Source organism: Zootoca vivipara, chromosome 7 (assembly GCF_965207765.1).
Source record: "Zootoca vivipara chromosome 7, rZooViv2.hap1.1, whole genome shotgun sequence".
NCBI classification, from domain to species: Eukaryota; Metazoa; Chordata; class Lepidosauria; order Squamata; family Lacertidae; genus Zootoca; species Zootoca vivipara.
In genome coordinates, this window is record NC_142590.1 from 76,370,524 (window position 1) to 76,398,518 (window position 27,995).

The 27,995-nt window shown below is 39.9% G+C and overlaps 1 protein-coding gene across 3 annotated transcripts; it reads left to right on the top strand.

Moving 5' to 3' along the window:
- The first annotated feature begins 40 nt into the window (after positions 1-40).
- Positions 41-27,117, top strand: CSE1L (chromosome segregation 1 like). Of its 3 annotated transcripts, none has more exons than XM_035123771.3 (25): positions 41-301; positions 2,576-2,671; positions 4,371-4,513; positions 5,844-5,945; positions 7,278-7,423; positions 7,596-7,686; positions 8,229-8,336; positions 9,442-9,534; positions 11,134-11,301; positions 11,392-11,521; positions 12,694-12,759; positions 13,816-14,018; positions 15,218-15,302; positions 16,191-16,252; positions 17,244-17,380; positions 17,755-17,858; positions 18,105-18,202; positions 19,087-19,237; positions 19,670-19,878; positions 21,015-21,112; positions 22,032-22,117; positions 22,537-22,618; positions 23,837-23,983; positions 25,545-25,776; positions 26,624-27,117. In XM_035123771.3, the coding sequence occupies exons 2-25, from the start codon at positions 2,587-2,589 to the stop codon at positions 26,711-26,713; spliced, it is 2,916 nt and encodes a 971-aa protein (XP_034979662.1). In that variant the 5' UTR covers positions 41-301; positions 2,576-2,586; the 3' UTR covers positions 26,714-27,117. The 3 variants fall into 3 exon arrangements, with proteins under 3 accessions (XP_034979662.1, XP_034979661.1, XP_034979660.1); XM_035123770.3 differs by having other exon boundaries at positions 205-589; XM_035123769.3 differs by lacking the exon at positions 41-301 and adding an exon at positions 575-854.
- Positions 27,118-27,995: the final 878 nt, after the last annotated feature.

Genomic DNA, 27,995 nt, shown 5'->3' on the forward strand with positions numbered 1-27,995 from the left:
CAGGCTTGAGCCAAGCCGCGGTGCTTTGTGGGAAACCGCTGAGCAGGGCGAAGCCCATTGGCCCGCCCGGACTGGGCTGGCTCGTGTTCGGGATTGGCTGGGGCCTTTCGAGAAGGGGGGCGCTCATTGGTGCCCGGCGAGGGGGGGGGGAGGAGGCTGCTCGGGGTCCTGCGTAATTCGGTCACCACGTCGCCGCCGCGCCCTCTCGCCGAGGTTTGAATGTGAAGCGAGGCTAGAGCCGTAGGAGGAGTTGCTGTCGCCGCCGTCGTTGCTAGTCGTGCTGTCTCAAGGGGTCCGTCAGGTGAGGCCGGGCGCCTGAGCGGCGGGGGTCCGGAGACCTGAGTCGGGCAGCGGGGAGACGGCGGAGCCACGAAGGGAGGCGGCCGCGGTCCGCCTTATCCGGCCCTTGGGTGGCTCTCGGCTTGTGGGCCCAGCCGAGGGAGGGGGCGCATCTGAGCATGCTGCGTCTGCCTCGGCCCGCCCCTTCTGGTCTGCGCGCGCCCCCCGTTGGTCCTTGAGCCGAGCCCGTGACGAAAGCGCCCTGCTGATAGGCCTCCGCAGCTGCCACTCCGGTGGGCGAAATAACGAGGTGGTGTGATCCGAATATACTTTCCATCGCTGTCTCTCCCCCGCTCCGTTGCGATTTCCCCCTTCATCGTATTAAGGCCAAGCCTCTCTCCTCGCGGACTCAGCCCGGAGGCCACGGGACTGCCACATGCTGCGGAGGGGGCGGGATTTGTAGCTCCTGGTTCCCTGGGTGTAATGAGCGGGTGCCAAGCAAGGCTTGTGCTGCAATCCTGTGCGTCCTTTTCCTGGGCATGAGCCCCACTGAATAGAGCTGGGCTGACTTCAGAGTAAGCATGCATGTTAGTTACTGCGCTGGTGGCAGGTCTAGAAAGATGTGATGGGTCTCAGGCTTATGCGGAAATAGGGTGTTTCCTAACCAGACTTGCGGGTGTTCAGTGGCGAGGGAAAGCCACTCTGCACGTGTTCAGAGGTGATTCTTGGGTGCTTGCATGGAATGTTACATTTCAAAGGATTTCCGTGAACGTTTGTGGTAGTTTTGCATGGCATATTATTTCCGCATTGCAAATTAGAGGTTGAGAGAGAATAATGGCCACTTCATGAACTCACAGCAAAGGCAAGATTTGAAATTTGTAAAGCTTACTTTTGCCTTAAGTTTGGAAGCAATCTAGGTAATCAATGGTTACAGGTAGGTAGCCGTGTTGGTCTGGATCGAAGTAAAATAAAAAAATTCCTTCAGTAGCACCTTAAAGACCAACTAAGTTTTTATTTTGGTATGAGCTTTCGTGTGCATGCACACTTCTTCAGGTATCTGAAGAAGTGTGCATGCACACGAAAGCTCATACCAAAATAAAAACTTAGTTGGTCTTTAAGGTGCTACTGAAAGAATTTTTTTATTTTAGGTAATCAATGTAAATGGTATGAAATAGAATATGTTTATATCTCCCAGTATTATTTAGGTGATGTGCAGTAGCATTTTGTATCAGTGAAACTGAGTTAACAGCAGCTGGATCCTCCTTATACAACAATGGTTTCTTAAGCAGTGGGTGGACCTTCTCCAGGAAAATGTTTGTAATTGTCGCTGGAAGTTTTCATCTGTCATGATGGGTCTGGAGTGAAAACACACATCATAGCCTTCACAGTATCAAGCAGCCTGTGTGGAAACTAGGTCAAACTAAGCCATGCAACTGCAACAAGTGGATGCTTTTGACACTTCCTCTATAGGCAGTAACTAATTATGTCCCAGTTGGACAGTACCTTAGTAGCTTTTTCAGCAAAACGTAACTGTTACAGTGAGTGGAGTCTAACAGCCCCTGCACTATATGGAAGATTCTGTGTTTTTACCACTAGTGTTCAAGCTTGTCAGTAAACCATAAAGCACGATCCATGGAAGAGACGCTGGAGAGTCACCCTTGGTTGCCTGAATTATCGCCCTTGTGCCTCTAACAGACCATGTATTGAGTTAGCCATGTTCATCATTTCTTGCATTATCCATCAGATCCATGCATTCACACATGATGTGCCCTCCACTTTGCTCAACTGGTTATTCTTGGTCCCATGGTTCTCAGTGGATCAGTGATCAGTCTAGAATTCAGGAGGAGAGTTCAATATTCCAACTGGGGCTGTTAGTTCCAGAGTTTCAGAAGAGGAATGAGAGTATAATGACCCAGTTGTGCAGGAGAGGAAATTCTTGTTTCCAGAAGCCTCTCGGTGTTAAAATCACTTGTCAATAATTGTGTGTACATGTGTGCGAACGATCACTTTGGTTCCTGATTTTGTGTGATGGTCAAGTACTGTATGTTGTATGTAACTTATCTAAAACTAAAGAACTGCATGTGTGCACCTAGAAGTTTTCATACATGCCTGTAGGGGTTTTACTTCTTCTAGTGGTTGTTCCAAAGGGTTCCTTGACTTTCCAGAGAGATTTTTCAGAAGGCAAGGGAAACAAGTACAACAGGTGGCTCAAAAACAAGTAGCAATATACAGAAACTTTGCTTATGACTCTTGTTCTTGTTTCTGATTTTTATAGAAAATTTTGTTAAATTTTTAGGTTCTGCAGTTATGGAACTGAGTGATGCCAATTTGCAGACTTTGACAGAATACTTAAAGAAGACTCTTGATCCTGATCCTGCCATAAGGCGTCCTGGTAAACAGTTTAAAAATATGAAATTTGAGCCTGCATTGAATGGTGTCTAGTGATAGTTTGACCAAAAATATTAAAAGATCTGTTTAGCCATTTTCTGGGTGTTTCAGAATCAATGGTAATGGCGCAGAACATGGTTTTTCAAACTGTTGGAACAACATTCTTTAATGAAAAAGAAAACTGCTTGATTTCCCCCCCCCCCTCAATATGTTGTTCTTATCTGAAGGAGCAGGCTGGCTGAAATCAGTATGTGTCAAAATGAGACCTCTTTACTTTCTGTTACTTTAAATGCAGATCATTTGTGTGGGTGGGATTGCTGACACCTGGAAACCTCATGTGACAGTTGGACATACGTTCTTTTAAAAAAGGTTAAAGGGTCAATCTGCATGCTTTTTGTATTGCATTCAGGTTACTGATTATTCATTGCAAGTTGGCTTTAATCTTGCTGCAATCAAAACTGCATGACGGATCAGTGAATACTTTCTGAGTCATTTTTAACTGTCCATGGTTCCATTCTGAAATCTGCCTTTGAGGTGATTGGGCATGATGCAAAGAGAGTAGGATGCATTGAAATCTGAAATCAGATTTGATGTTGAAGTGAACTGTTTAAGCACTTCACGTCCCTTTGGCTTCATTAGGCATGACTTACTTATCTTGATTATACCCACAGTCTTACTCGGGATAGTAAATGTGAATTCAGGGGGTCCTGCTTAGGCAAAGTAACTATGGAAATCTCAAGAAAAAACAAACTAATTTCAATAAGACTAGAGGAGGGGGAAATGTGTATTTTGCACATCTCTATTTATTAGCTGTTCAGATAAATTAAGTCTAAACCTCTGTTGGCTGTGTGGAACTTATTATGTGGTTCTTTGAATCCAAAACAGTTTATTAACACTGCAAAATATAAATAAGTAAATATATATAATATTGGTGTTCAACTGTTAAATTTTACAAAATGCATAATATTTCATTAAATTACTTCCCATCAGTTAAATTGGGTCTTCCAGTACTGATTCTTGCTGTGCACTCTGCATTTCTGGAAAACCTTCAAAATACTATATGAGCCAAAGTTTTTCAGTAAAATGAAGGGGAGAGGCTGAATATTTTTTGTCTCCTTGCTTTTCACAGTCATAACATTTAGGTTAAGATGACAGTCCAAACTGGGCTACTTTTTCAGAAATTGTGAAGATACAGAATTTAAGAGCAGCTTCCTGATCTGCTTCTAAAATGATTTGCAGTTGTCATATTGCAGCTGTTTAATAATGGTGGGGTTACAAGTACTGTCATAGAAATATTAGGCGACATCCAACTAAGTCATACTCTGCGTAGGTCAAGTAACAGTAATAGTATTGAACAAGCTGGTTGTGACTAAAGTAAATGGAGATGTTGAGAAAGATTGAGGGCACAAGGAGAAGGGGGCGACAGAGGATGAGATGGTTGGACAGTGTTCTTGAAGGGAGGCAGTGGAAGACAGGAGTGCCTGGCGTGCTCTGGTCCATGGGGTCACGAAGAGTCGGAAACGACTAAACAGCAACAACCCTAAGTGTGGCTTAGTAGGATACCATCCATTAATAGCCATTTCTTCACTGTATCATGCTAAATATCAGCTTGGTTTTGTATTAAATGGTGTTAAATGTTTGGAGTTAGACCGTGGAATAGCTAACCTTTTTTGCTAAATTCATGATATTTAAATGCTTTACAGCGGAAAAATTCCTTGAGTCGGTTGAAGGAAACCAGAATTACCCACTGCTACTTTTAACACTACTGGAGAAGTCCCAAGATAATGTCATCAAAGTGTGTGCCTCTGTCACATTCAAGAATTACATTAAAAGGAACTGGAGAATTGTAGGTATTTTGATTATTACAATTGTACTACGATAGTGTGTTTTCTTGTAAAGTAAGTGGTTATGAATAAAGTAATGGGAACACCTGTGAACTAAGATGTTGCAGGATGATTATAGACATCAGATTTGGTATTGTGGTATGCTACTGAGGGAAATAGTGGTTTTGTATCTGAAATTCCAGGTTAATAGTTTCCTTGGTTGCTTTGCTAGTTGCAAGGATCCACACATTTGGGCTTGCTTTACTAGCCAATCTTTTATTGGTGTCCTTCATTGTCTCCTCCCTTCCACAAGTTCTGTGGCACCTACAAATAACTTGAGAAAGGTATGGATGGTGGTGCTTGAACTTGGCTTTTGCAGAAAACTTTAGAAATGCCTTGTTGTTACTATCTTCTGCAAATGAGCTGTGGAAAGAAAAATCTCGCAATCAGGATTTTTGAGACAGTACAGTGCTCTTGATGAGAAATGGTTCTCACTGGTGAACAGTTGAATCAATTTATTATACTTCCTACCATGTTACCCTGTTCTGATTTGGTTACTTTCATTCGAATTGGTATTTTAATTTTTATAACTTTGAACTGTATCTGGTTCAGATCTTCCAACTATTGATACTAATTCATTGCAACAGGAAATTCGGACACTTAATCACAGCTAAATCAAATGGTCCACTTTGAGGTTAATATTTTAAGGATGTTCCAGAATCTGCTTTAAGGACTTGTACTCAGTGACTCTTCAGGTGATTTCTCATCTATGGGTTAAAAATGTTAAAAAATAACTTCATATAAATGGTTAAATCATAAATTTGGAAAACTATAATTTTACAGCTACAGTTATTGGCACAAAGTCAGGAATTGGGAAAGTAGCTCCTTTCTCATGGACCATTTGAACCTGTGAAGATGATAACTGAAGCAGCGGGGGTGGAGTGGGGAGGCTATAAGCAGGCAGTGGATGCTGCACCATGGCAACCCCTGCAGTTGCTGTTTAGTTTGATGATGGAGGACATTGATGTGGTGACCAGTTCATTTCAGATGGAAGAGCACGAAATGGAACTCTGCTTCCTGGTGTCAGCAAATTCCACCCATTTCGCCTGATGCATCCACATGCCAGTATGTAGTGTTTGCAGCTGAGCTGTTGTGATGCAACTGGTTGTAGTCTATTGTTTGTCTGATTGGCATTATACACAGGAAAATATTTGCTGGGCCCAACATATTTCAGAATAAATGTGTAGAGTTCACTTTTTCCTGAAAGATTACAACTCAACCAATACACTTGCTGCAAAAATGCATGTGTTTCGAGATGTTATGATACTAGCTCAACTAACATTTTGTTCCTAGATTGAAGATGAACCGAACAAAATATGTGAAGCCGACAGGATAGCCATCAAAGCCAACATAGTACACCTAATGCTTAGCAGTCCAGAACAAATTCAAAAACAGGTGAGGCGACAATGAAGAAAACAAACAGAATTCTGCTTATTTCAACAGGGAATTGTTTTGTGCTGGGAGACTGATTGTGTTAATATATGAAATTTTGTTTTAATGTGAGAAGCAATAGATACATCTAAGGGCTGATTAGTTGCTTTGTTTCTGGTTTGTGTCAATTTCATGCATGTTGGTTCACAAGTCTGTTTATAACTTGGGGGGAAATCAGTATAAAAATTGGTTTTTAAATACATATTAAATTTTATTTTTATGTCAATTTATACATTTCTAAACATATTTTACCCTAAAATAAGTGATTTTGGGTGCATTTTGGTATGTTGTTTGAGTTGAGAATTGTATTGCAAAATTCAGGGAAGTGTGAAATCTGAAGGATAAGTTTGTTCCGATTTGTAGTGGTATTATTAATATGTATTACTACTATTCATATTATATGTAAAGAAGGGAAGCTGCTATAAAGTTTTTTATTGGAAATAAGATGAAATCTGCATTAACATTTCTAAAGTGTTGGGTTTTCCCCTTCTCAATTTTAGCAAACATAGCTGATGTGGTGAAGATAAACCATGTAATTACAGATGTGCTATTGAAGACGTGGGTGGAAATCCTATGAGAACATTTGGACAGATTTTTAAAAGCCACAAAATTGTTAGGCAGTGTGTGAAACTACCCCAGTATGCCAGCTGAATTTCTCATATGCAGTGTCTTGTTCTAGTTTGATATCCAGGGTGAGTGGGTAGAAGGCAACTAAATAGGGCCACTAGTGGAATAACTTTTGCTTCTGCTCTGAAACGTCCTCTCTTTCCTTGCCTGCCATGCATCTCCCCAGTTTGCTGTAGATGGTCGAGGGAACCCCCAGAAAAGATTTGAAAGGTTGGGGGGGGGAGACAGGGAGAAGAGACAGAGAGGAATTTCATTTGCACAGCCAAAAGTCCTTGCCCTAGTGGATCTATTTAATTGGATACCACCCTTAAAGTAAAAGTGGCATATTTTTAAGGCAAAATGAGCCAGGACACAGAATGTGAGTGCCGCTGAAAATGGTAGCTGTACATGCAATTCTCCCTCCATAGCATCTTGTACCAGTGTCATGATTTCACATGGTCCACTGCCCCATCTTGCTGCCATTGACAGGGGGGTGGGGAAGGGGAAAAAGTTGTGGTGTCATGAATAAGATGTGCTAGACATTGCAGAAAGGGAGGTACACATGGACCTGCTTTTGTCACTGGTATTTGCATACTTAACATGTAGAAATCCTGTCTTGAGTTAACTGTAAGGTGGTTGTTTATCTCCATGCAAATATCTACATAATGTTTCTGTCTCTCTCTGTCCTAGTTAAGTGATGCTATCAGCATAATTGGTAGAGAAGACTTCCCTCAGAAATGGCCTGATCTGCTAACGGAGATGGTGAATCGCTTTCAGAGTGGAGATTTCCATGTTATTAATGGAGTTCTTCGTACAGCACATTCTTTATTCAAAAGGTAGTGGGTGAGGGCCATGAATTTCCAAGTTCTGTTTTGAAAGTAAAAGCACTCTGTTCTAGCAGTAATGCCTTTCAAGTGCTAACTTCTTTCTTTTGCTTGGCTCTAGTTTTCAAATCTATAGGAAATGATCACACAAATTAAATAGCTCTGATTTTCATTCATTCATCAGGTATCGTCATGAGTTTAAATCAAATGAACTGTGGACAGAGATCAAACTTGTTCTTGATGCTTTCGCACTTCCCTTGACAAATCTCTTTAAGGTACAATGTTGTATTTGAAATCTGGAATTGATTTATATACCTTCTGTGTAATGTGTTTTGCAGTATTTTTTTAACTTCACAGCCAACATAAAGCATTTTATGTTGCTTATTATGAGGTTTCTACTTCTGTCCTAGCAGCTGCTGCGATAGTCAGATATATAAGGTGAGGAAGATAAAATTTGAACTATAATCTTCCATGCCTTCTCTGTCCCTTCTTAAAGAGGATGTGTTAGCACCCTATAATATGCTGTTTATTAATAACTGCAATAATTGATGCTAAATCAATTTATTAAAACAATGCTACTGGTGTTCAGACCTCTCTTTTTTAGGCTGTGCCTTTTTGTTTTGTTGCTTTTATATTTTATTGATTTTTAGCTTATCTGGTTTTGTACATATATTGTGCTTTTAATAGAAATGAGAAATTACATTTAGTTGAATTTGGATGAGAGACATGAATTTGTGGCATCAGTGAGGTTTCACAGAAGTGGCAAGTGTCTGAGTAGATTTTGTTGGTGATTGCGATTAAAATTGTTCTTTTCCAGGCCACAATTGAGCTTTGTAGTACTCATGCAAATGATGTCAGTGCTTTGAAAGTCCTCTTCTCTTCTCTGATTCTGATTGCTAAGCTGTTCTACAGTTTAAATTTTCAGGTAAGCCATCTTTTACATACTCTTCTAGTGGATAGTTCTGATCCTGCAAGCAGCTTTCTGTATAGGAGCAATTTCACTGATGGATAGCTGCATGATTAAAAACCTCGGTGCTGCTAGCCAAAATTCTTGATGGGTTTTGGAGATGCTGGCGTGTTTAAAAATGGAAGTATCTGGCCAAATGTCAGTGCTCCATAAGTGTGCTAGGATAAGTTATTTGTTAGACCTTTAACAAATCTAAAGAAATGGGCATGTAACCTTTTTGTATAACAAGCTTGGCTTTTCAGATTTGGATTTGGCACTGATTTTTTCTGGTAAGATTGGGTTTGATCAAAGGTTGTGTCAGGAGGCAAAAGAACAGAATGAATGGTAGCTGTTGACAGACAGAACTTCTCAAATTTAGAGATAATAAACCTACTTAAGTTTAATTAAGGAAAGGCAGGTGTTTTTTGTTTTTACTCTTCATGGGCATAATGGTAGGCCAGTAAATAAAGAAGCAGGGCTTACATGCATCTGTAACTAATGTGGTCCACAATGACCCTTAATTCCAGGAGCCCTAGGTGAGCACAATAGACTGCAGTTCATTGCCTTGAAGCACTGTCAAGCCCTAAAGCAGGCTGGTTGTCACACAGCTCAAAAGTTACAGAGAAATTGACTTGGTTTGTGTCTCTTGGGCTTTGGATTTCCTTTAGCAGTTGAAAATTAATGTTTCATATATTCTCTTGTTTTTTAAATAAGTAATGTGGTGGTTCTGTGGTTCTTTGAGCAGGTTGCTTGCCGAAATACAGTGGTACCTCTACTTACGAATTTAATGCGTTCCGAACGCACATTTGTAAGTCAAAAAAAATTGTAAGTCGAATCCCATAGGAATGCATTGGGAGAAAAAATTCGTAAGTAGAAGCAACCCTATCTAAAAATTCGTAAGTAGAAAAAATCCTATCTAAACCGCATTCAAGATGGCGGACGGAGCTCCATTCGTAAGTAGAAACATTCGTAAGTAGAGTTATTCGTAAGTAGAGGTACCACTGACAGGAAAGTATGCTTCTTAAATAAGCAATTGCCTAATAGAAAAATAATTAAAATACGGATCCACTTCTCAATTTTGTAGGATCTTCCTGAATTTTTTGAAGATAACATGGAAACCTGGATGATGAATTTCCATAATCTTCTAACTTTGGATAACAAACTGTTACAGACAGATGTAAGTAGCAACCTAAATGTGAGATAGAGAAGTTGCCGCCCTCCAAATGTTGCTAGACTAAAACTCTCATCATCCCTGTCATGTTGGCGGAGGTTGATGGAGTCAACAAAATTTGGAGGGCCACAGTTTCCTCTACTCTGGCAATAAAACCTTTTTTTAAAAATTCTGTTCAATGGGAAAGTGAATTCAGGACTCCGCTTGAGCTGCAAAAAAGAAGCTTTTTCTGAGTTCCGAACAGGACACTGAAATTGCAGTAGCTCAAGTAATTCTGATTTTTGACATTCTCTTGGAGGGAAATTGTGGAGTCAGTACTGTATAGGAAAGATTAAAGGTAGATGGGAATTTTTCCAAATAAAAAAATTTGTCCCTTTGTATAACAGACCATAGCACTGGGTCCATATGTTGATAGTGGTAATTCTCTTGTCATGTTCATATGTCATAACTCGGAAATGAGAAATTGGCTTTAGAGGGAAATACTACCATGCCTGCCGCCAGATGAACATTACCGTATTTTTTGCTTCATAAGATGCACTTTTTTCCTCCTAAAAAGTAAGAGGAATGTCTGTGTGTCTTATGGAGCAAATGCATGATCCCTGGAGCCGAATTGCCCAGGGGCAAAAGGCAGATTGTGTGGTTTTTTTTAGAAAGAGCTAAAGGCTAAAAGAGGGAGAGTGTTGAAAGGAGCCCACTCAGCAGCTGATTGCAAGAGATCGGGGAGGGAGATAAGAGACGCTAGCTCCCTTCCTGGCCCCGCCCAGGCCCCTTGCCCAGGCCTCAATTGTTGTCTGCAGAGGGAGGCTGTTTGTTTCCCAAGGACATGTGACTGGCTGATTAGATGGTCTGTCTGGAAACTGTAGAAATGGGTCCCTTTCCTTTCCTAGAGAAGCTGCAGAACTGTGAGTTGAACCCCATAAAAACAGGAATTTTTCCCTTTGCAAGGAAACTCAACAACTTTGAGCTGATCCTAAAAAATGGAGCTTTTCCCCTTTGCAAAAAAGATGCACAACTGTAAGCTGACCCCCCCCAAAGGAGGCTTTTCCCATTTGCAAAAAAGATGCACAACTTTGAGCTGATCCTTAAAAAAATGAAGCTTTCCCCCTTTGCAAAAGAAGCTTCCTGAAATATTTAAAGGGGGGGCAAAGGCACCTAGGCCTCTAGGAGTTGGCTGCTATGCCTAGGACAATTCAAGAAAGCAAAAAAAAAAATTATTGTTTTCCTCCTCTAAAAAACTAGATGCGTCCTATGGTCAGGTGTGTCCTATGGAGCGAAAAATACGGTAGTTAAACTGACCTCTCTTTCTGTTAGTGATTGGGAACATTACTCCAGCCAGACTAGGATTTGGGATTTGGGCAACACAAACTACTTTTTCAAGACATGGGGAATTGCTTGGCTGATTTTGGAACCCAGTTGGGACTTGTATCCTAGGTGATGCCCTTAGGCATGTGTCATTGTCCCGTTTTCATCCCCTGAGCCTCCTGACCATCCTGCCTTCCAAATCCCCTCCTTTCATTTACTTTACTTGCTGCTTTGGCAGATGTCAGGAGTAGTAGGAGACTACATTTTCCAAATACGTTGGTGGTGCTTCTTTTTTGTTGCCAGGATGAAGAAGAGGCTGGTCTGTTAGAGCTTTTGAAATCCCAAATTTGTGACAATGCAGCCTTGTACGCCCAAAAATATGATGAAGAATTTCAACCTTACCTGCCCCGTTTTGTCACAGCAATCTGGAATTTATTAGTCACAACAGGGCAAGAAGTTAAATATGATTTGGTAAGTGACTCTTTTCCATCCAGCTTGAAATGAATGAACCTTTTTTAGGTCTTCTTCAGATTATGCTCATTTTGTGTTTCCCCCCCACAGTTGGTAAGCAACGCCATCCAGTTTCTAGCTTCTGTTTGTGAGAGGCCCCATTATAAGCACCTGTTTGAAGACCAGAATACACTGACAAGTATTTGTGAAAAAGTCATTGTTCCCAACATGGAATTTAGAGGTAAATATTTCCCTTCTTAAAAATCTTGATTAAAATTTTCCAGGAAAGCAAAAATTGAGTTTTTTTAACAATGAGGGCTTTAGAACTGGCACAGTAGCCAAGTCATGGGCTGTATTTGTGGCCATTTGCGTTCAAGAGGTTTGCAGCATGGTTTTGAAAAGCATGGTTTTCTGTTCTGCACTCTCAGAACAGCACTTCCCTTAAATAGATATGTAATATGTATGTCCGTCAGAGTTGGGGAACCTTTGTCACTCCAGCTGTTGTTGGACTGCAACTCCCACTATTCCTGACCATTGGTCACGCTGGGCGGGGCTGATGGGAGTTGGGATTCCAGCAGTATCCAGAGGAGCACAGGCACCCTATCCCATCATGAGTGACTGAAGTAACTCATCAATTTGGAAGAGTTGAATTCCTCTTCCACCAGTGCTTCTAGCTTAGTTTAATCTGAGTGTAGTACACTGCTTTTACATTAATTGGATTTCCCCCTGTCTCTGTCATGAAGTGGTTCATACATAATGCCAAATAAAGTTTTTGTACTCCAGAAATCAGTCGGTATCTCAAACTGATTTCCAGTCTTAGTTTGCTGGGCGAAGTACAAACTATAATTTTGGCAGTTCAGATGAAATGGTAAATCGTAGTTCGCCTCAAATGATGAAAGAAGTCAGGGAATCATCATGTCTAAGGAGAGGCTGCTTCAAAGCTTGTTGTTAAAGATTTGGCTTTATGTCTGAAGCAGCCCAACGGTGAAAATCCCCAGCTGCTCCAAGCTATCTTCAATATTTTGTCATACAAAGATATTTATTGGTTGTGATCAGGATTTGAAGAGCATTGCTGCTGCTCTTGGAAATCTCTCTGTTTCAAAACTAATTTGCTGTGCAGTGTGGTGCATGGTTGCTATTTAAAGGGGGAGTAAACACCGTGCATGGCTTTATGAAAATAGTTCCACAATGTAATTTGGACCCTGGCCTGAGTATTCTAGATGAGAACTTTATTTACTACTCTCATTTAAAATACTGATGGTTCACGAACTCCCATTGCCTTGATCATGGTAACTTCATAAAATAGAGCCCAATAATAGGTGATTTAAAGTTATTTACAAGCGTATGTTATATTAAAATAAATGTAGTTTGTATATCATGGCTGATCCTTGTTTGTGGACGGCTTTTCTGCAGCTGCTGATGAAGAAGCCTTTGAAGATAATTCTGAAGAATATATCAGAAGAGATTTGGAAGGATCTGGTAAGCAGTTCTATACTGGGTGTATAATGGCATTTGAGAACTGATGCAGTTTTCTGAAGTGTTGACATGTATACATGTGTTAATTGTCTTCCCTTGAATAGGCATGCAGTCGTAATAGGGTTAAAATACTTCTGCCCTTTGGGATTCAAATATGTAATGCTGTACTTTTTTGCGCTTGTCCTGTGAATTCCATGGATGAGCACATTTGTTGGCTATTGGGGGTGGGGGTTCATCTGACAAGCCTTAAAGCAATTTTGCTTGCTCTAAGGGTTACTTGTTTTTGTCTTACTTTTTAGTAGTTGCTGGTGTATTACTGCAACACTAGGAGGACTAGCACCACATCAGATTGCCTACAACCTTCTACTGAAAGCTCAGCCTCCACTCCTGAGTTACCCCCAAACAGTTCTACATGAAGTTCTTTTTTACCCCAGCCAGAATTCTCTTCTTGTAGCTTTTCACACCCTCTCTTCTAATGTATAGTCTGTTTCTATTGAGTACTATAGAAGCAGATGTATTTCGGTTGAGTGCTTCACATACTTCTTACTCAAAGGCTTCAGTTATATATGTGCACACTTGGAATTTAAAACCCATTAAACTCTGTGGGGCTGAGAGTTTCTTCTGACCCTTTAAGGGGCACATGCTGCAGGGAGCAATTATTTTTAGTGAACCTTTTGTTCCCCATGTGAATTTAAATTGCTGACTGTGTCAGGATAGGTTTTATAGGATCCTAAACTATCCTTTAAGTTGTCCCCAAATTCTTCTGAATGTTATTTTACTTGTGTTTTGATGCTATGGCCCTGCAGTTTTTGCTTTCATTTATATTCATGAGAATCAATATTTTGGCAGATTTTATAATTCTGCATTCTTTAATACCACTAGCGTGATTTTTTATGAATATTAATAGAGGAGTAGAAGCCTATTTTAGCAAATTGCTCTGTGCCTGTAACACAGTAGGGTGAATCCAATTTAGCCGTTTTGCAAGCAGAGCTTCAAAATGAAGAAACATTGTTTTAATATAACCCATGATGCATCTTATTTTTTATCTCTGCCTTGCAGATATTGATACCAGACGCAGAGCAGCCTGTGATCTTGTAAGAGGGTTGTGCAAGTTTTTTGAAGGACCTGTTACTGGGATCTTTTCTGGTTACGTTAACTCTATGCTGCAGGAATATGCAAAGAATCCATCTGTCAACTGGAAGCATAAAGATGCTGCTATTTACCTTGTAACGTCTCTGGCATCGAAAGCTCAGACACAAAAGGTACTTGTTGGCATTTGACTGTAAGCACAGGGTACTATAAGTTGAATACCCATCCAGACCCTTTTCCTTGGTAAGAAGAATCATTATTTAATACTAAGCACCCTTGGAAGAGCATTTTTTGTAGTAGTGTTAATCAGTAATGACATGTTTATGACCCACAGACTTTTAGATACCGTATATAAAATTGACTTCAGAATAGTTTATATAGCATAGGTCAACCCATGAGCAAAATTTGGTATTTGCCCTGGGAACAACCTCTGCAGTCACTGCTTCCAGTTTTGTTGCATTCCCACGCATGCCTTCCTGGAAGTATGCTAATATAAGTGTTCAAGGATTGGATTGCCATGGTTTAAAAATCTCTTCTAGGCTTGGCAAAATGTTGGTGTGGGGACTTCAGCACTTGATGTAAATATAAGAGGTGGGACATATGGAAAATAAAGCTTCTGAACTGGGGCCCAGCTTTATAATTTTTGGTGTTTTGGAGATAACCATGTGCTGCTCTGTTCGAATGGGACATTTCCATTTTACCAACAATTGAAATTAGAAGTACTGATTACATTACTTCACAGATTTAGAGCACCTCTACAGTAAAAACCTAAATAGTATGGGTTTGACATAACAATCATGAGCATATTGAGAATTAGCTTTTTTCAGGACTATTATTATGTTTGCAGTATAGGCTGTTTCTATCAAAGTTGTGTTTTTGACATTTTACAAGACATGGCATAAAATGTATTGTGGTTAACCTACCTTTCATAACTATATTAGATATCTGAAATAGACTAACCTAGTATCCTATAATTAGATTATAAGAGTATTCATTCCTTCTCCCATTCACAATCCAATGCTTGAAGCCAAAGTATATATAATAATAATATAATAATAATTTATTATTTATACCCCGCCCACCTGGCCGGGTTCCCCCAGCTACTCTGGGCGGCTTCCAACAAAATATTAAAATACAGAAATCCATCAAACATTAAAAGCTTCCCTAAACAGGGCTGCCTTGAGATGCCTTCTAAAGGTCTGGTAATTGTTATTCTCTTTGACCTCTTTGACCATATACAATGAATGGTTACAGAAATTGCCAGATATCATTCACATGCGAACTTCATTAGTGTGTAAATGGGAGCTTCTATAAACCAGTCTAGCAATTAATATTGTTTATGATTATTTTATCACATTTTTTTCCATCCTAGCATGGAATAACACAAGCCAATGAACTTGTAAACCTGACGGAATTCTTTGTGAATCACATTCTACCGGACCTGAAGTCTCCTAATGGTATTCTATATTAAATATCTGTAATACCAATAAATGTAAATGAACATGGGAATAATTTTGGATCTGTGTTGTTGTGACATGCAGGGAAGACATGGGCATAGATAACTAAAATAGTCATAAGATCTCTTTAATTTCTTATCAGTTTTTAGTGGATGCCTTGTATATTATATTTTTGTAGATGCACATCTGGTGTCGGTGGGCAAACTGTCCAAGATCCTGGAAAACCTCTGCCACTCAGAGTGGCCTGGGGTGCAGAGCCCTTATCAGCTGAAGATTATCAAAGCAACCTTCCAGGGGCCACATGCTAGTGGTGGGCAGGGCCAAAGACAAAAGTGGGCAGAGCAATGAATGCAGATTTTGCCTTTAAACAATAAACTAGTTTGTGTGCATGCTCTCACACTCCTCTCTGTCCTTCATGCAGGCAAGCAAGAGCCGTTATCGGAGTTCAAGGGCATATTCCAGCCAGGGGGAGAGGGAAAAGCTGGGGAGGGGGTGTGGCTTGTGTACAGTGCCAGGACCTGAGGTTCCCCACTGTTTGAGTGGTCAGTCTTTGTCAAGATGGACCAGTGTTCTGACATAGTCGATGACGGCTTCCTGTGTTCTAAATGTGGGTCCAGAAATTGAGGATGGTTGGAGTTATTTTTTTGAAGTTGGGTGGGTAATGGGAATGGGGACAGAACACAGGAGAGCCAAGTGAAGAGCATTTTTTGTGTGTGTCATTCTGCAATCTTATCTCTCCTTAAGCTTGAGACTGTCAGTGGGAATCTTTATTCTGTTGATAAATTGTGGAAATATGCTGTGAAATTTGAGGGACGTTGGACTTCTGTTATATATCTAATTTTGTCTATATGGTAACCGCTTAAGTAACTAGTATTAACTTTTTGGCAGTGAATGAGTTTCCCGTGCTTAAGGCTGATGGTATCAAGTACATCATGATTTTCAGGAACCAAGTAAGTTGTATCATCATTCTGAGTTCTTAACATCCAGCTGAAGTTGTTTGATAGACTATTGGGGGGGGGCAAAATACTGTAAATGGTGTAGCTAGAACTGTACTAATTGTTTCACAATGTGGTATCAATACTTCTGGAAAATAACATAAATTATTTTAGGGTACCCCACCCCCCATTTTAAAACCTCCAATTCTGAAAAAGTTACAGTATACAGATGAAAAAACCCTTTCCCTGGAATCCAGAGAATAGTTCATAATTGATTTGGGGAAGATTCTCTAATTTCATACTATGTTTCTTAGAACAGGTACAGAAACTGCTCCTGTTTTTGTGTGTGTGACATCTTTTAAAATCTTCAGCTATGCAATCTTCTAATATGCAAAACATTCCAAAGGTCCATAGGACAGCATCCTGGGGACCATGGGATTTCTGTGGCCTCCTGGAAACCTCTTTGTTGTGGCTGCAGCAGCCTCCATGACTGTCCCTCCTCTAATATCAGTGATTTGGCATTAAGGAGGAAAAAAGGGACATGTTAGGGGCACATCAAGAGAGGCTTGGGGGCCCATAGGCTTCAAAGATCTCCTGCTTCCCTAACAAGGGAGGGGGAAATTGCTGACTCTAGAGCTGCTGTGCTTCTTTTTCCTCCCTCACACCCAACACACACACGGTGTCTGCTGTTGCTGCTGGCAGTTCTTCCCCTACAGATTCCCCCACCCACATTGAATTGCTGTGGCTAGGAACTCTTACTTGACCCATGATCTTGGTTTAATAGAATATGCACAGTAATTTTAAAAAGCTTAATACATGTATGGCTGCACAATGTATGTACACCTCATGCTGGAAAGTCATAGTGGTCTGCTTATATAACAGTTGCAATGTCCAAAAGATTGTGATAACAGGTGGAATGTTTCAGTCCAATGTTTCTGACCTATTTCTTCCAAAACTGCTTGGTACTTGCTTCTAAAGCATTTTTACCTATGTGTCTATTTTGTAGGTACCCAAAGAACAACTATTGGTGTCTATTCCTCTCCTAATCAATCATCTTCAAGCAGAAAGCATTGTAGTTCATACTTACGCAGCCCATGCCCTTGAAAGGTTATTTACAATGAAAGGAGCGAACAACACTACACTGTAAGTTTATGTTCAGGTATATATGTTACGCTCATCTATTCATTGATTTCTTGCCGCTCTGGTTATATCCCTCACTGTATTTGGAGAATCCTAAATTGATAATACCACACACATGTATTTATTATGCTGGTTCTTGAGTTTTCTAAAACCAGAGTTTTTAGCTGATTTCCAAGTTGACTGTGCTCCAGAGGCACTTGAAAATGGTTTGGCCTTCTCCATCTCTCTGCCCCTTGCACTGTTACACTCTAGGATTTCATACATTGTCGCATTCCCTCTGGTCTCCATTCATGATTGGTAGGACTCTCCAAAGAAGAGGATCTTAATGAGTCATTGGAAAAACATTGGCAAAAATCAAACACTCTTTTCCTCTACAGGATTACAGCTGCAGAGATGGCACCTTGTACAGAAATGCTACTAACAAACCTCTTCAAAGCACTGACACTTCCAGGGTCATCAGAAAATGAGTATATTATGAAAGGTAGGAGGCTACATTTATTAGTCCAAATAGTTACCTCAAATTTAAACCACTTTTCTTATATTAGAGACTCTCCCATTAGTATTTTTGAATGCGGTGCTATGTGCCTATATAAAACTTAATAAACAAGTTCTTATCTTGGATGCATCCTACGAGAACTAGTATTTTCATGCAAGGGAAAAAATGTAATGTTAAGCTTAATGTTGCTGTCGTTTCTGCATTCAGTAATATAAATTTCTGAATTTCCAGCTATCATGAGAAGCTTTTCCCTACTTCAGGAAGCCATAATTCCCTACATCCCTTCTCTCATCACTCAACTCACACAGAAACTGCTTGCTGTCAGTAAGGTAAAAAAGAGGATATTATTGCTTTCTTCTGTTCCCCTTTTCTCAACTTGATTTACAGGTTCATTTTTTGGTCACTTGTGTCGACATAATTCCTCGCCAATTTAAAAAATAAAGCTTGCTTGCATCCTTGTTAGGGAACCAAATTATGTATGGTGGTGGTGGGGGTACTCACCATGATCCCAAGATCCACTGGGCACACAGTGGATCTGCGCACACAAGGCTGCTCTGGGCTCATGTTTATGGACAACAGCTATTGAATACAACTTTATTTTAACCTTAGGTTTACTCTTACTTCTATAACTCTCTATCCGCTTTTTAAAAGAATTCTATTGAATTTTTGTAGAAGCACATTAGGAGATTCCACTGAACACAACAGAACAAATGTACGGTACATATAAAAGCAAGACAAAAGAAATAAGTGTGTAAAGAAAAGCATGTCTGCTGAATAAAATAAATGGTTAATAAACGTCAAAGTAATTAAGTTTTCGCTGTGTTTTCATGTAATTCCCATGCAAGTTAAAATTGTGATTGGAACTCGCATGGAAGCATTTAAGCTTGTCATGTGATTTTTCTTAATCTATACGGTGAAAAGTAACTTGGTAGTTAGAAGCGTGTTGAGACCTAAGGAGGCCTTGGGAATTCAAGAGGAGATTCTAGCCAGATACAGGCTAAATATGGCAATTTGCAGATTTTGACCTGATTGGAGATTGGAGGAGGCCCATGTCAGAGGTTAACTGTTTGCTTTCCTATAGTGTGACTAGAATTCTCGTGTTTTAGGTAATGATAGTTGCACTGAAAGCAACTTCCTTATTTTTTAGTTTAAGTAAGAATCTTATCAGTGACTTTGTAGTATTGACGTCTTCTGTTTCCCTTTTCCTTTTTAGAATCCAAGCAAGCCTCACTTTAATCATTACATGTTTGAATCAATTTGCTTGTCAATAAGGATAACTTGCAAAGCAAACCCCACTGCCATTGGAAGCTTTGAAGATGCTTTGTTTATGGTGTTCACAGAGATTTTGCAGAATGATGTGCAAGGTATAAATAAAACATTATCTGGCTTCTTTGAAATATGGTATAGGCAGTGTCTACAGTTTCAGGTAGCCATTATTTAGTTATCTAATTGAAAATATACCTATTAACACCTTTTTATATTCAGCAGATATACACATGATCACCCATATCTTCTTATCGTCATAAATAAGTAAGCCAAATAAAGTAAGCCAAATGAAGAAAAAACTTAGTTTGCGTAGTTATATTCATTGAGTTAATGTTATTAGCCCACCATTCCTCCAAGAACCTCAGGGTGCTATAAATGGTGTTGTCTCATTCTCTGCAGAGGTAGGTTAGGCTGAGAGTTCACAACCCGCTCAAAATCGCAAAATGCTCCTTTGGATTATAGGCATCAGCATATTTACACACATGAATACACCCTTCTGTCACTTATAAACTGTCTTCCCCTTTCAACAGAATTCATTCCATATGTGTTTCAAGTGATGTCTCTGCTTCTGGAAATGCATAAAAATGACATCCCATCGTCGTATATGGCCTTATTTCCACATCTGCTTCAGCCAGTCTTGTGGGAGAGGTCAGGAAACATCCCCCCTTTGGTGAGACTCCTTCAGGCCTACTTGGAGAAAGGTGCCAGCACGATAGCAAACGCCGCAGCTGACAAAATTGTATGTATACACTGATTGCATTGCTTGATTTCTAAAAGTGTGTGTGTTTCATAAAAAAGAGGTTGGAGACCCTCTCCTGTGTTAGTAGATATCAGAAAGAATGAATTATTGGAAATCCAAGTTGTTAATTAAAGTTGGCTTGTGAAGTTACAAAACTTTATTAGACTCTTGGCTATCACTAAGGGAAAAAGTCTGCACCAAACTGCTATCCTAGAAGGCAGAATTCAAAGATGCTTTATTGTAGAAAATGACACGTTTTGAATGTATTATCTTGAGCAAGTTTCTTCTCATGTTGGAATGGATTCAGATTTGCCCCTCCACAAATGGAAATGGTCCTTTCATTCAGAGAAGGAAATGAAATCCACCTGCGGCTCCCCTTTAGCCCTCAGAACCACTTCCATTCTGTGTGAGAGATTTACTGACTCTTCAGATTTTTGCAGACTGAAGAGATTACAGGCTGGGGTTCCGTTTAGAATTCTCATAAAGATGTCAACCCTCAAAAGCAGCCCTTCCAGTCTGTTGGAGAGTGCTGGTTTGCTCATGTCCTCTTATGGGCTTCCCATAGGGATCTGGGTAGCCAATCTGGGAACAGAATGTGGGACTAGTTAGGTCTGATCCTGCAGGATTTAAATTCTTAATCTGCACTTAATGTTAGGCATTTGTCACTTACAGAGAATGAATGGCTATGTATTTTCCCTGTTGTTTCCAAGCCATGCAAGCTATTTACATAAGCCATAAAATTATTAGAGGAGCTAGACACTTCTTTCCCATGAAAACAATACTTTTCAGTAGTGCATTCAATCTATCCTAGCACTGCTGAATACCCAGCTATGATCTGAAATTCTTGAACTCAGTTTTTTACCCCACTGCTAGGCAAGTTTAACCAGGCAGAGTTAAATCAGTTCCCAGACTCATTGATTGTTTTGCTCTGGTAGTCCATTACATCATAATTCCATTCTGAGTAGATTTTGTAGCTGCCAGATCATTATACTGTTAATAATTTGCTGACATCAGTCTGTCTCAGGAGACAACGGAGGAGTGCGCCTTTGGAGGTGAGGTCAAGCTGTTGGAAGGTTGCAGCGCCTGCTGTGGCTGTGGACGCCAATGCAAAACTTTGTGTTTTCCTTAATTTACAGCCTGGACTATTGGGTGTGTTCCAGAAACTTATTGCCTCTAAACTTAATGACCATCAAGGATTCTACCTTCTCAACAGTATTATAGAACATATGCCCCCGTGAGTATGAACATACCAAATTCAAGTAATTTTGCTGCTATCTGTTTGCATTATTGTAGATCTCCCATCGCATGTACTCAAAACATGCCAAAAGAAAGTTAAGAAATAGTACACTCAAATGGCTTACTGCAGTGGTTCCCAACAGGTGGTCCGCGGACCCCTGGGGGTCCGTGAGCTATGCCAGAGGGGTCCGCAAGATGCTATTAGAATAAAAAAAATATTAAATATATTTCGTATGATAACAGAATTTATGTTTTGGCCGCTTTCTGCATGAGCAGAGTCTAGCGCAAAACTAGAATTAGATAAAAGCAGTAGTTCTGCTGTATGCCGTTAGGTGGCGCTTTACAAACACTACTGTTTTGCAAAGAGGCAGCGCGCACATTCTACTAACGCTCACCTCCCCAAGATGCTTTGCGTGCGTCGGCTTCATTTGTGCTCTACTGCGCAGGTACCCTGTCTTCTCCATTCCCCTCCCTCCTCCCTGGCACGCGCTGCCTCTTTGCAAAACAGTAGTGTTTGTAAACAAAGCAAGCATTTTCTTCCATGCGTTTCATGAAAAACAAATATAGGAATCGGCTCGACATGCGGTCGGATTTCAGAGTGAAAGTTTCAAGTTTGGAACCTAATATTTCAGAAATAATGGACTCAAAGGACAGATTTAACTCATCTCATTAAGAACTGAAAATTAAAACTAACTGTATACTGATGGAGTACTCTGTTGTAACTGTAAAAAACGTATAAATATAAAATATAAAAAGACTCTTAATTTGGCTCTCACTTTTTAATTTTAGGATTAGGAATTAATGGGGGTCCTTGTCACAATAGCGGCTCGATGAGGGATCCTCGAGAAAATTTTGTTGGGAATCCCTGGCTTTTACTGGATTAATTAACCAATTTCAACATCTTTTTGTCTTTCTAGTGAATCCATTGATCAGTACAGGAAACAAATTTTTATCCTGTTATTCCAAAGACTTCAGAATTCCAAAACAACAAAATTTATCAAAAGTAAGCTATTTGTTTTATGGCTGAATGATTTGGGGAAGAACTCTGCACTGAGTGGCTTGGTATGCTTTGGATCAGAACAATCATCACTTGTCTTTTGATTTGATTTCAAAGATGGCAATAAAGGGCATATTGGTCAAAGTAACAGGATTTGGAAGCAAAGAGAGGAATATTCATTGAAGCTTGAACTTTGTGCCTAACTAGTATAAGGGCTGGGTTGAAGGGAATTTGTGGTAGAGTTGGTCCCTCTGCATAACAGGTGGGTCCTAGAGACCCTGTGAAACCAGCAAAGAAGTTTTGTCGACAGATAGCAGGAAAGATACAGATGCTTATTCACTGATTTTATAGAAGAGAGAGACACATATTAATACTGTTATACATGCTCTTTTACAGCTTCTGATTCATTCTTCTTCTTTTAATAGGTTTCTTAGTCTTTATCAACTTGTATTGTGTAAGATACGGAGCAATAGCACTTCAAGAAATATTTGACAGTATACAGCCAAAGTTAGTATCTTTTAAAAAACAACAACAAACATTTTCTTTCTGTTTCTTACTATTACATTTCTATCCCGCCTTTCATGTCAGTTCTCCTGCTCCTCATTTTATTCTCACAACAACCCTGTGAAGTAGGTTAGGCTGGGAGGGGGTGATTGGCCCAAGGCCACCCAGTGAGCTTCATGGCCAAATGGGGATTCGAACCCTGGTATTACAGGGGGTCTAATTCAGTTCTGCAGCCACTACACCACACTGACTGCACCAGGCTATGCTAGGGATAAATTGATAGCTGTATTTTCAGGTATCATTCTGTTTCCCAGGGAGAAGGCATCGGAGCTGGAAGTGAATATGAAAATGTATAATTTATTTGTTTATTAAATTCATATCCCACCCTTCCTCCCAGCGAAGCCTAGGGCAGCAAAAACAATTGATCCCCTCACAAGTGACTAGACTTCATAATTAAGTTGGTGCCATCTTGCAATAAGGGCCTGACAGTTATGTGCTTTAATTGAAGGTGGCAAACTGCAGAGGAGCAATCACCCTTTTAAAAAGTTGTTTATGTTGTGAACTAACTGCCCTTAGATCTAAGGGTATAGGGTGGCATACAAATTTAATTAATAGTAATAATAATAGTAATAATAACAGTAATGGTGGTAGTTACAGGTAGGTAGCCGTGTTGGTCTGAGTCGAAGCAAAATAAGAAAATTCCTTCAGTAGCACCTAAAGACCAACTAAGTTTACATTTTGGTATGAGCTTTCGTGTGCATGCACACAAAAGCTCATACCAAAGTAATGGTGGTAGTAGTAGTAGTATGTATAATAATAATAATAATAATAATAATAATAATAATAATAATAATAATAATAATATAACTACTTTGGCTGCAAAGGAAGATTCTTTGTTTGCACTTGCAGCTTTAATTCAAGATGGCAAAGGAAGGCTCAGGAGCAAACTCTTAAGTATGCCCTCATAATTTGGATTTTTTTTGGATTTGGCACCTTTTCTATGTCACTGTTCAGTCAGAAATGTTGAGCCCTCTTAATGCTCTTCTTTTGTGGTATACTGATTAAGCCAGGAACTCGTAACACATCATTTCCTTGGTAATGCTCAGTGGTCTGCCTGATTTGTGGTCAGATTTCTGAGTCTGTGGATCTCTAGCCTCTCTATATATCTGTGCATTAGGTGGATAATGCGAGATTAAATGGGTTTCTTTTGGCACTTAACAGGATGTTTGGAATGGTTTTAGAGAAAATCATAATACCGGAAATACAGAAAGTATCTGGGCAAGTAGAAAAGAAAATCTGTGCCGTTGGTATAACAAAAATTCTAACAGAATGCCCGCCTATGATGGACACAGAATACACAAAGTTGTGGTAAGTGCAATTACTTCTTTGATAAAGTTTATTATTAAAAGGTAGAACTTCTAAGGATGAAGAAGAAATTCTTCTCTTTAAAAAAAGATTTCTATCTTACCCAGGCAACATGCTAGTTTTTGCTTAAACAGTTACAACAGAGATATTTGCCAAAGGAAGGAAGTCTCTCTGTTAGCCCCTCCCTCCCTCCATTGCTTCCATTCCTGTTTCAAAAAAGATTTGAAAATGTGCTGGCCAAAGCATGCTGTGCTGTTAGGAATAAGAGGATAAGAGTTCCAACTTAGGGGTGAGAATTCAATCTTGCTGTGTCTAAAAGAATTCAGGAGACCAGTTTAGGGACAGCGTTTTAAGGATAGAAACCTTGCAGAATATGCTTGTGTGAGGTCAGGAATCACATGCAATTTAGCACAGTTAAGAGTAATGAAGTTTACTAATGATATGTAACCAGAATATGTTACCGCATTATGTGTTGTTAATATGGGCTTCTGGTCAGTATCGGTGGAGAAGACCTCAGCAGTTAAGCCCTCTGCTTGTTTTGCACCCACCATTCACTGTCCCCTCTAGCACTTGAAAAGCAATAGGTTTGGTTGTATATTTCTCGTTTGAAAGTGGTTTCCCCCTGCACCTCAGTCAGGGAGCAAAAGTATTAATAAGAGAGAAGTTCTCCTGTTCTAGACAAATAATAATAATAATAAAATCCACATTGCCAAGTCAGGAACAGGAGTGACTAGAGCTTGAATGCTTGTGTGAGCAGAAGGTGGGCTGGAGTGCAGCTGTCAATAGGAAGTGCACCCGGCAGGAACTGTTCCAAATAATTTGTTAATCGTTTTCCAATATTTCCCCAATAATAGCCAAATTATAACAATATCAATTAATTTGGCAGGAACAGTTCCAGTGGCATTTATACCAAGGCAGTGGTTATATTGTAGAGGAAAAATGAATTATAAGGAAAACAAATAAATGTATGGAGCATAATGGAAACAAGAGCAAGTACTGTATATTCCTGCGTATAAGACTACTTTTTAACCCAGGAAAATCTTCCCAAAAGTCGGGGGGTTGTCTTATACGCGCAGTCATCTTATACGCTGGAATATACGGTACATTGTTTTCCTTTGACACCATCCAAAATTGAGGAACAACCAGAGACTGGACAGGCTTTTTCCAGTTTTTCTAAACATTTGTGCCATTCCATTGCCAATTTCTGCTCTGGCTTTGATAACCGGATCCAGGTCGTCCTCTGTCTAAGGCAGGCATCCCCAGACTTCGCCCCCCCCCCAGATGTTTTGGACTACATTTCCCATCTTCCCTGACCACTGGTCCTGTTAGCTAGGGATCATGGGAGTTGTAGGCCAAAACATCTGGAGGGTCGCAGTTTGGGGATGCCTGGTCTAAGGAATATTCTGCTGCTGAAAATTTGCTGTTTTCTGGGGCGGTTTGAAATGGTTTGCTGTAACATATTGTTTTTGTGCTATGCCTTTAAGATTTTAATTTTTGTAAATTGCTTAGATTCTTTTGCGATGAGCAGCTAATAAGTCCATTAAATAAAAGGTTTTCTCCATAGGACACCCCTTCTTCAGGCCCTCATTGGTCTCTTTGAGTTGCCTGAAGATGATACCCTTCCTGACGAAGAACACTTCATTGATATAGAAGACACGCCAGGGTACCAAACTGCATTCTCCCAGCTTGCCTTTGCTGGGAAAAAAGAGCACGACCCAGTGGGCCAAATTGTGAACAATCCTAAAATCCATCTCGCACAGTCTCTTCACAAGTTATCAACTGCATGTCCAGGCAGGGTAAGATTGCCTGGCTGTGATCTACTGTGTGTAGTGATATGAATGTGGGGAATCGTTTGTCTCTTCTGAGTCTTTTCTCTTATCCTAGAAAACTCCGTGTGTCAAAACCAGAAGATTCCTTTTTTGACTGCTATCTTGAATGAACGTGCTCATAATCACACACTGTTGAAATCAGTTGTGCTGATTTTGTAGATGTGTTGGGGAGTAGGGTGCCAGTCTTCTGCAAGAGTGATTTCTAAAGCGTGCTTCACTTTCAGATTATCTGTTTCTGATATGGCTTAATTTGTCAAACCCTAGTCAGCAACTAGATGGTTACTTGGTTGTGGCATTGCTCCAAGCACCAACTCACCAGGTAGAAGGGCCTCCCGCTCCATGTTAAGAGATGTGTTCATAACATTCCACCTAGCTTCATGCTGGTTGGACTAATTGGATAACCACATACATGATTCCATCTTTTTCCCTTTCCTTGCATCCAAAGTTAACATCCCTCAGTCCTGGCAGCATTATACTGTCCCCGCCCCCGTGGTTTGAGGGACTAGGGAGTTTTACATGTGCCCTTGGTACTTATTGACTAGAAACAGATTCCGGCTGTGCTAGCGCTGCACAATGTTTGCAGCAACGGTACCAGAGTGTGTAGATGCAGGCAATAATAGCTTAAGTGCCGATTGCCAAATGAAGCTGTAATATGAAAGTATAAGCTGAGATGCACACAAGTCAATTAATGCTTTAGGATTTGGAGAAACCTAAATGTTGAAACATTACTGAATGCCTGCATGCTGATATGTTAAAGTAGAGTTCTGTAATTTAGATGCATATTAATAGTGCCACTCTTATGTTGTGTTTAAAGGTTACCTCAATGCTGAGTACTAGCCTGAATGCAGAAGCTTTGAAGTTTCTTCAAGGATACTTACAGGCTGCAAGTGTAACATTGCTCTGACCTCTTTATTTTGAATGGGAGAATTTCAAAGTTGCATCAAGATATTGACTGTTCTAAACAAAGCTCGGACACGGTGAAGCGAGTTGCTACTTCAAAAAACACATCAATGAATAACTGCTTGATACAGAAGCTGAATGATACTTCGTTCATGTGATCATAGGTAAAGAAGCAAATGACTTTCCCATTCCCAGTTTGCTTTCAAAGGGAATAGTAATAGGAGTTTATCATTTGGGATTGATTGGAGTTCCACATCTGCAGTGTTTGGGTATCATTTTAAAATGTATAGAGTACTGGATGCAAACTCATGTTGTCACTTATTTTTTCCAGTTTATTGTCATTTGTATTTCTTTTGTGTCTCAAAAACTTTATCCGAATTGTGAATAAATAAGCTCTTGTTTAAAGTATTTGTCTAGCAATATATATCTTACTATGGTAGAATAAATTGTAGTTGTCTGCAAAGAAACTGTCAATTAGTCCCAGTAATACCCAGCACTTCTTAATTTGCTTTTCCACCTGAGCTTTACCGTAACACTATTCATGACAAACATTAGAATTGTATTTGGAGAGGCACCTTCATAGCATTCTTGACTCTTTAGTGTCTCAGTCATACTTGAACATCCCACCCATCTTTCAGGAAATGCATTGCTATGAAATATAGTGGAAAATAAATGTCTCAGATTTAATCCATGCAGGTGCTTCTTGTTAAGCAGTTCTGTTCAGCTGCATTTGGGACTTGCTGGAATTCTTCAATTTCATATTTTAAACACTGAAAAGCTGAGTCTTAATATTGGTTAGTGAAAGGTAACATTATTCTGGAGGAACTGTATCTTGCTGAAATTTTGTCTAGGGTTGTGTAATCACTGCTGTTAATATGTGGTATGAGTACCTAGGAGGCTTAAGGTTACAGATATTCAGAAAGAAATAAAATAAAATTAGGCAATTTATTATCTCTTACTCTTATCTCAGATGTTTAACAAGACTGAAATGACCTTTACAAATTTAGTGCTATAGACCGTTAAATAACGCGAGATGAGCGCTGCAACCCCAGAGTCGGTCACGACTGGACCCAATGGTTAGGGGTCCCTTTAACTATAGGAGTGATCTTCACAATTGTATACAGCTTGAACTTCCTTAAAAATAATTACTATGCAACTTGAATATTCTAACCACTAGGCCCAGAAAACAGTCTTGAAGGCACATGATGCAGTTCTACTGCTGAAGGTCTGGGCCTCAGTAGTGCATGAGTGTGTGACTACCTAAGAACCAAGTGCAAACCATTTTC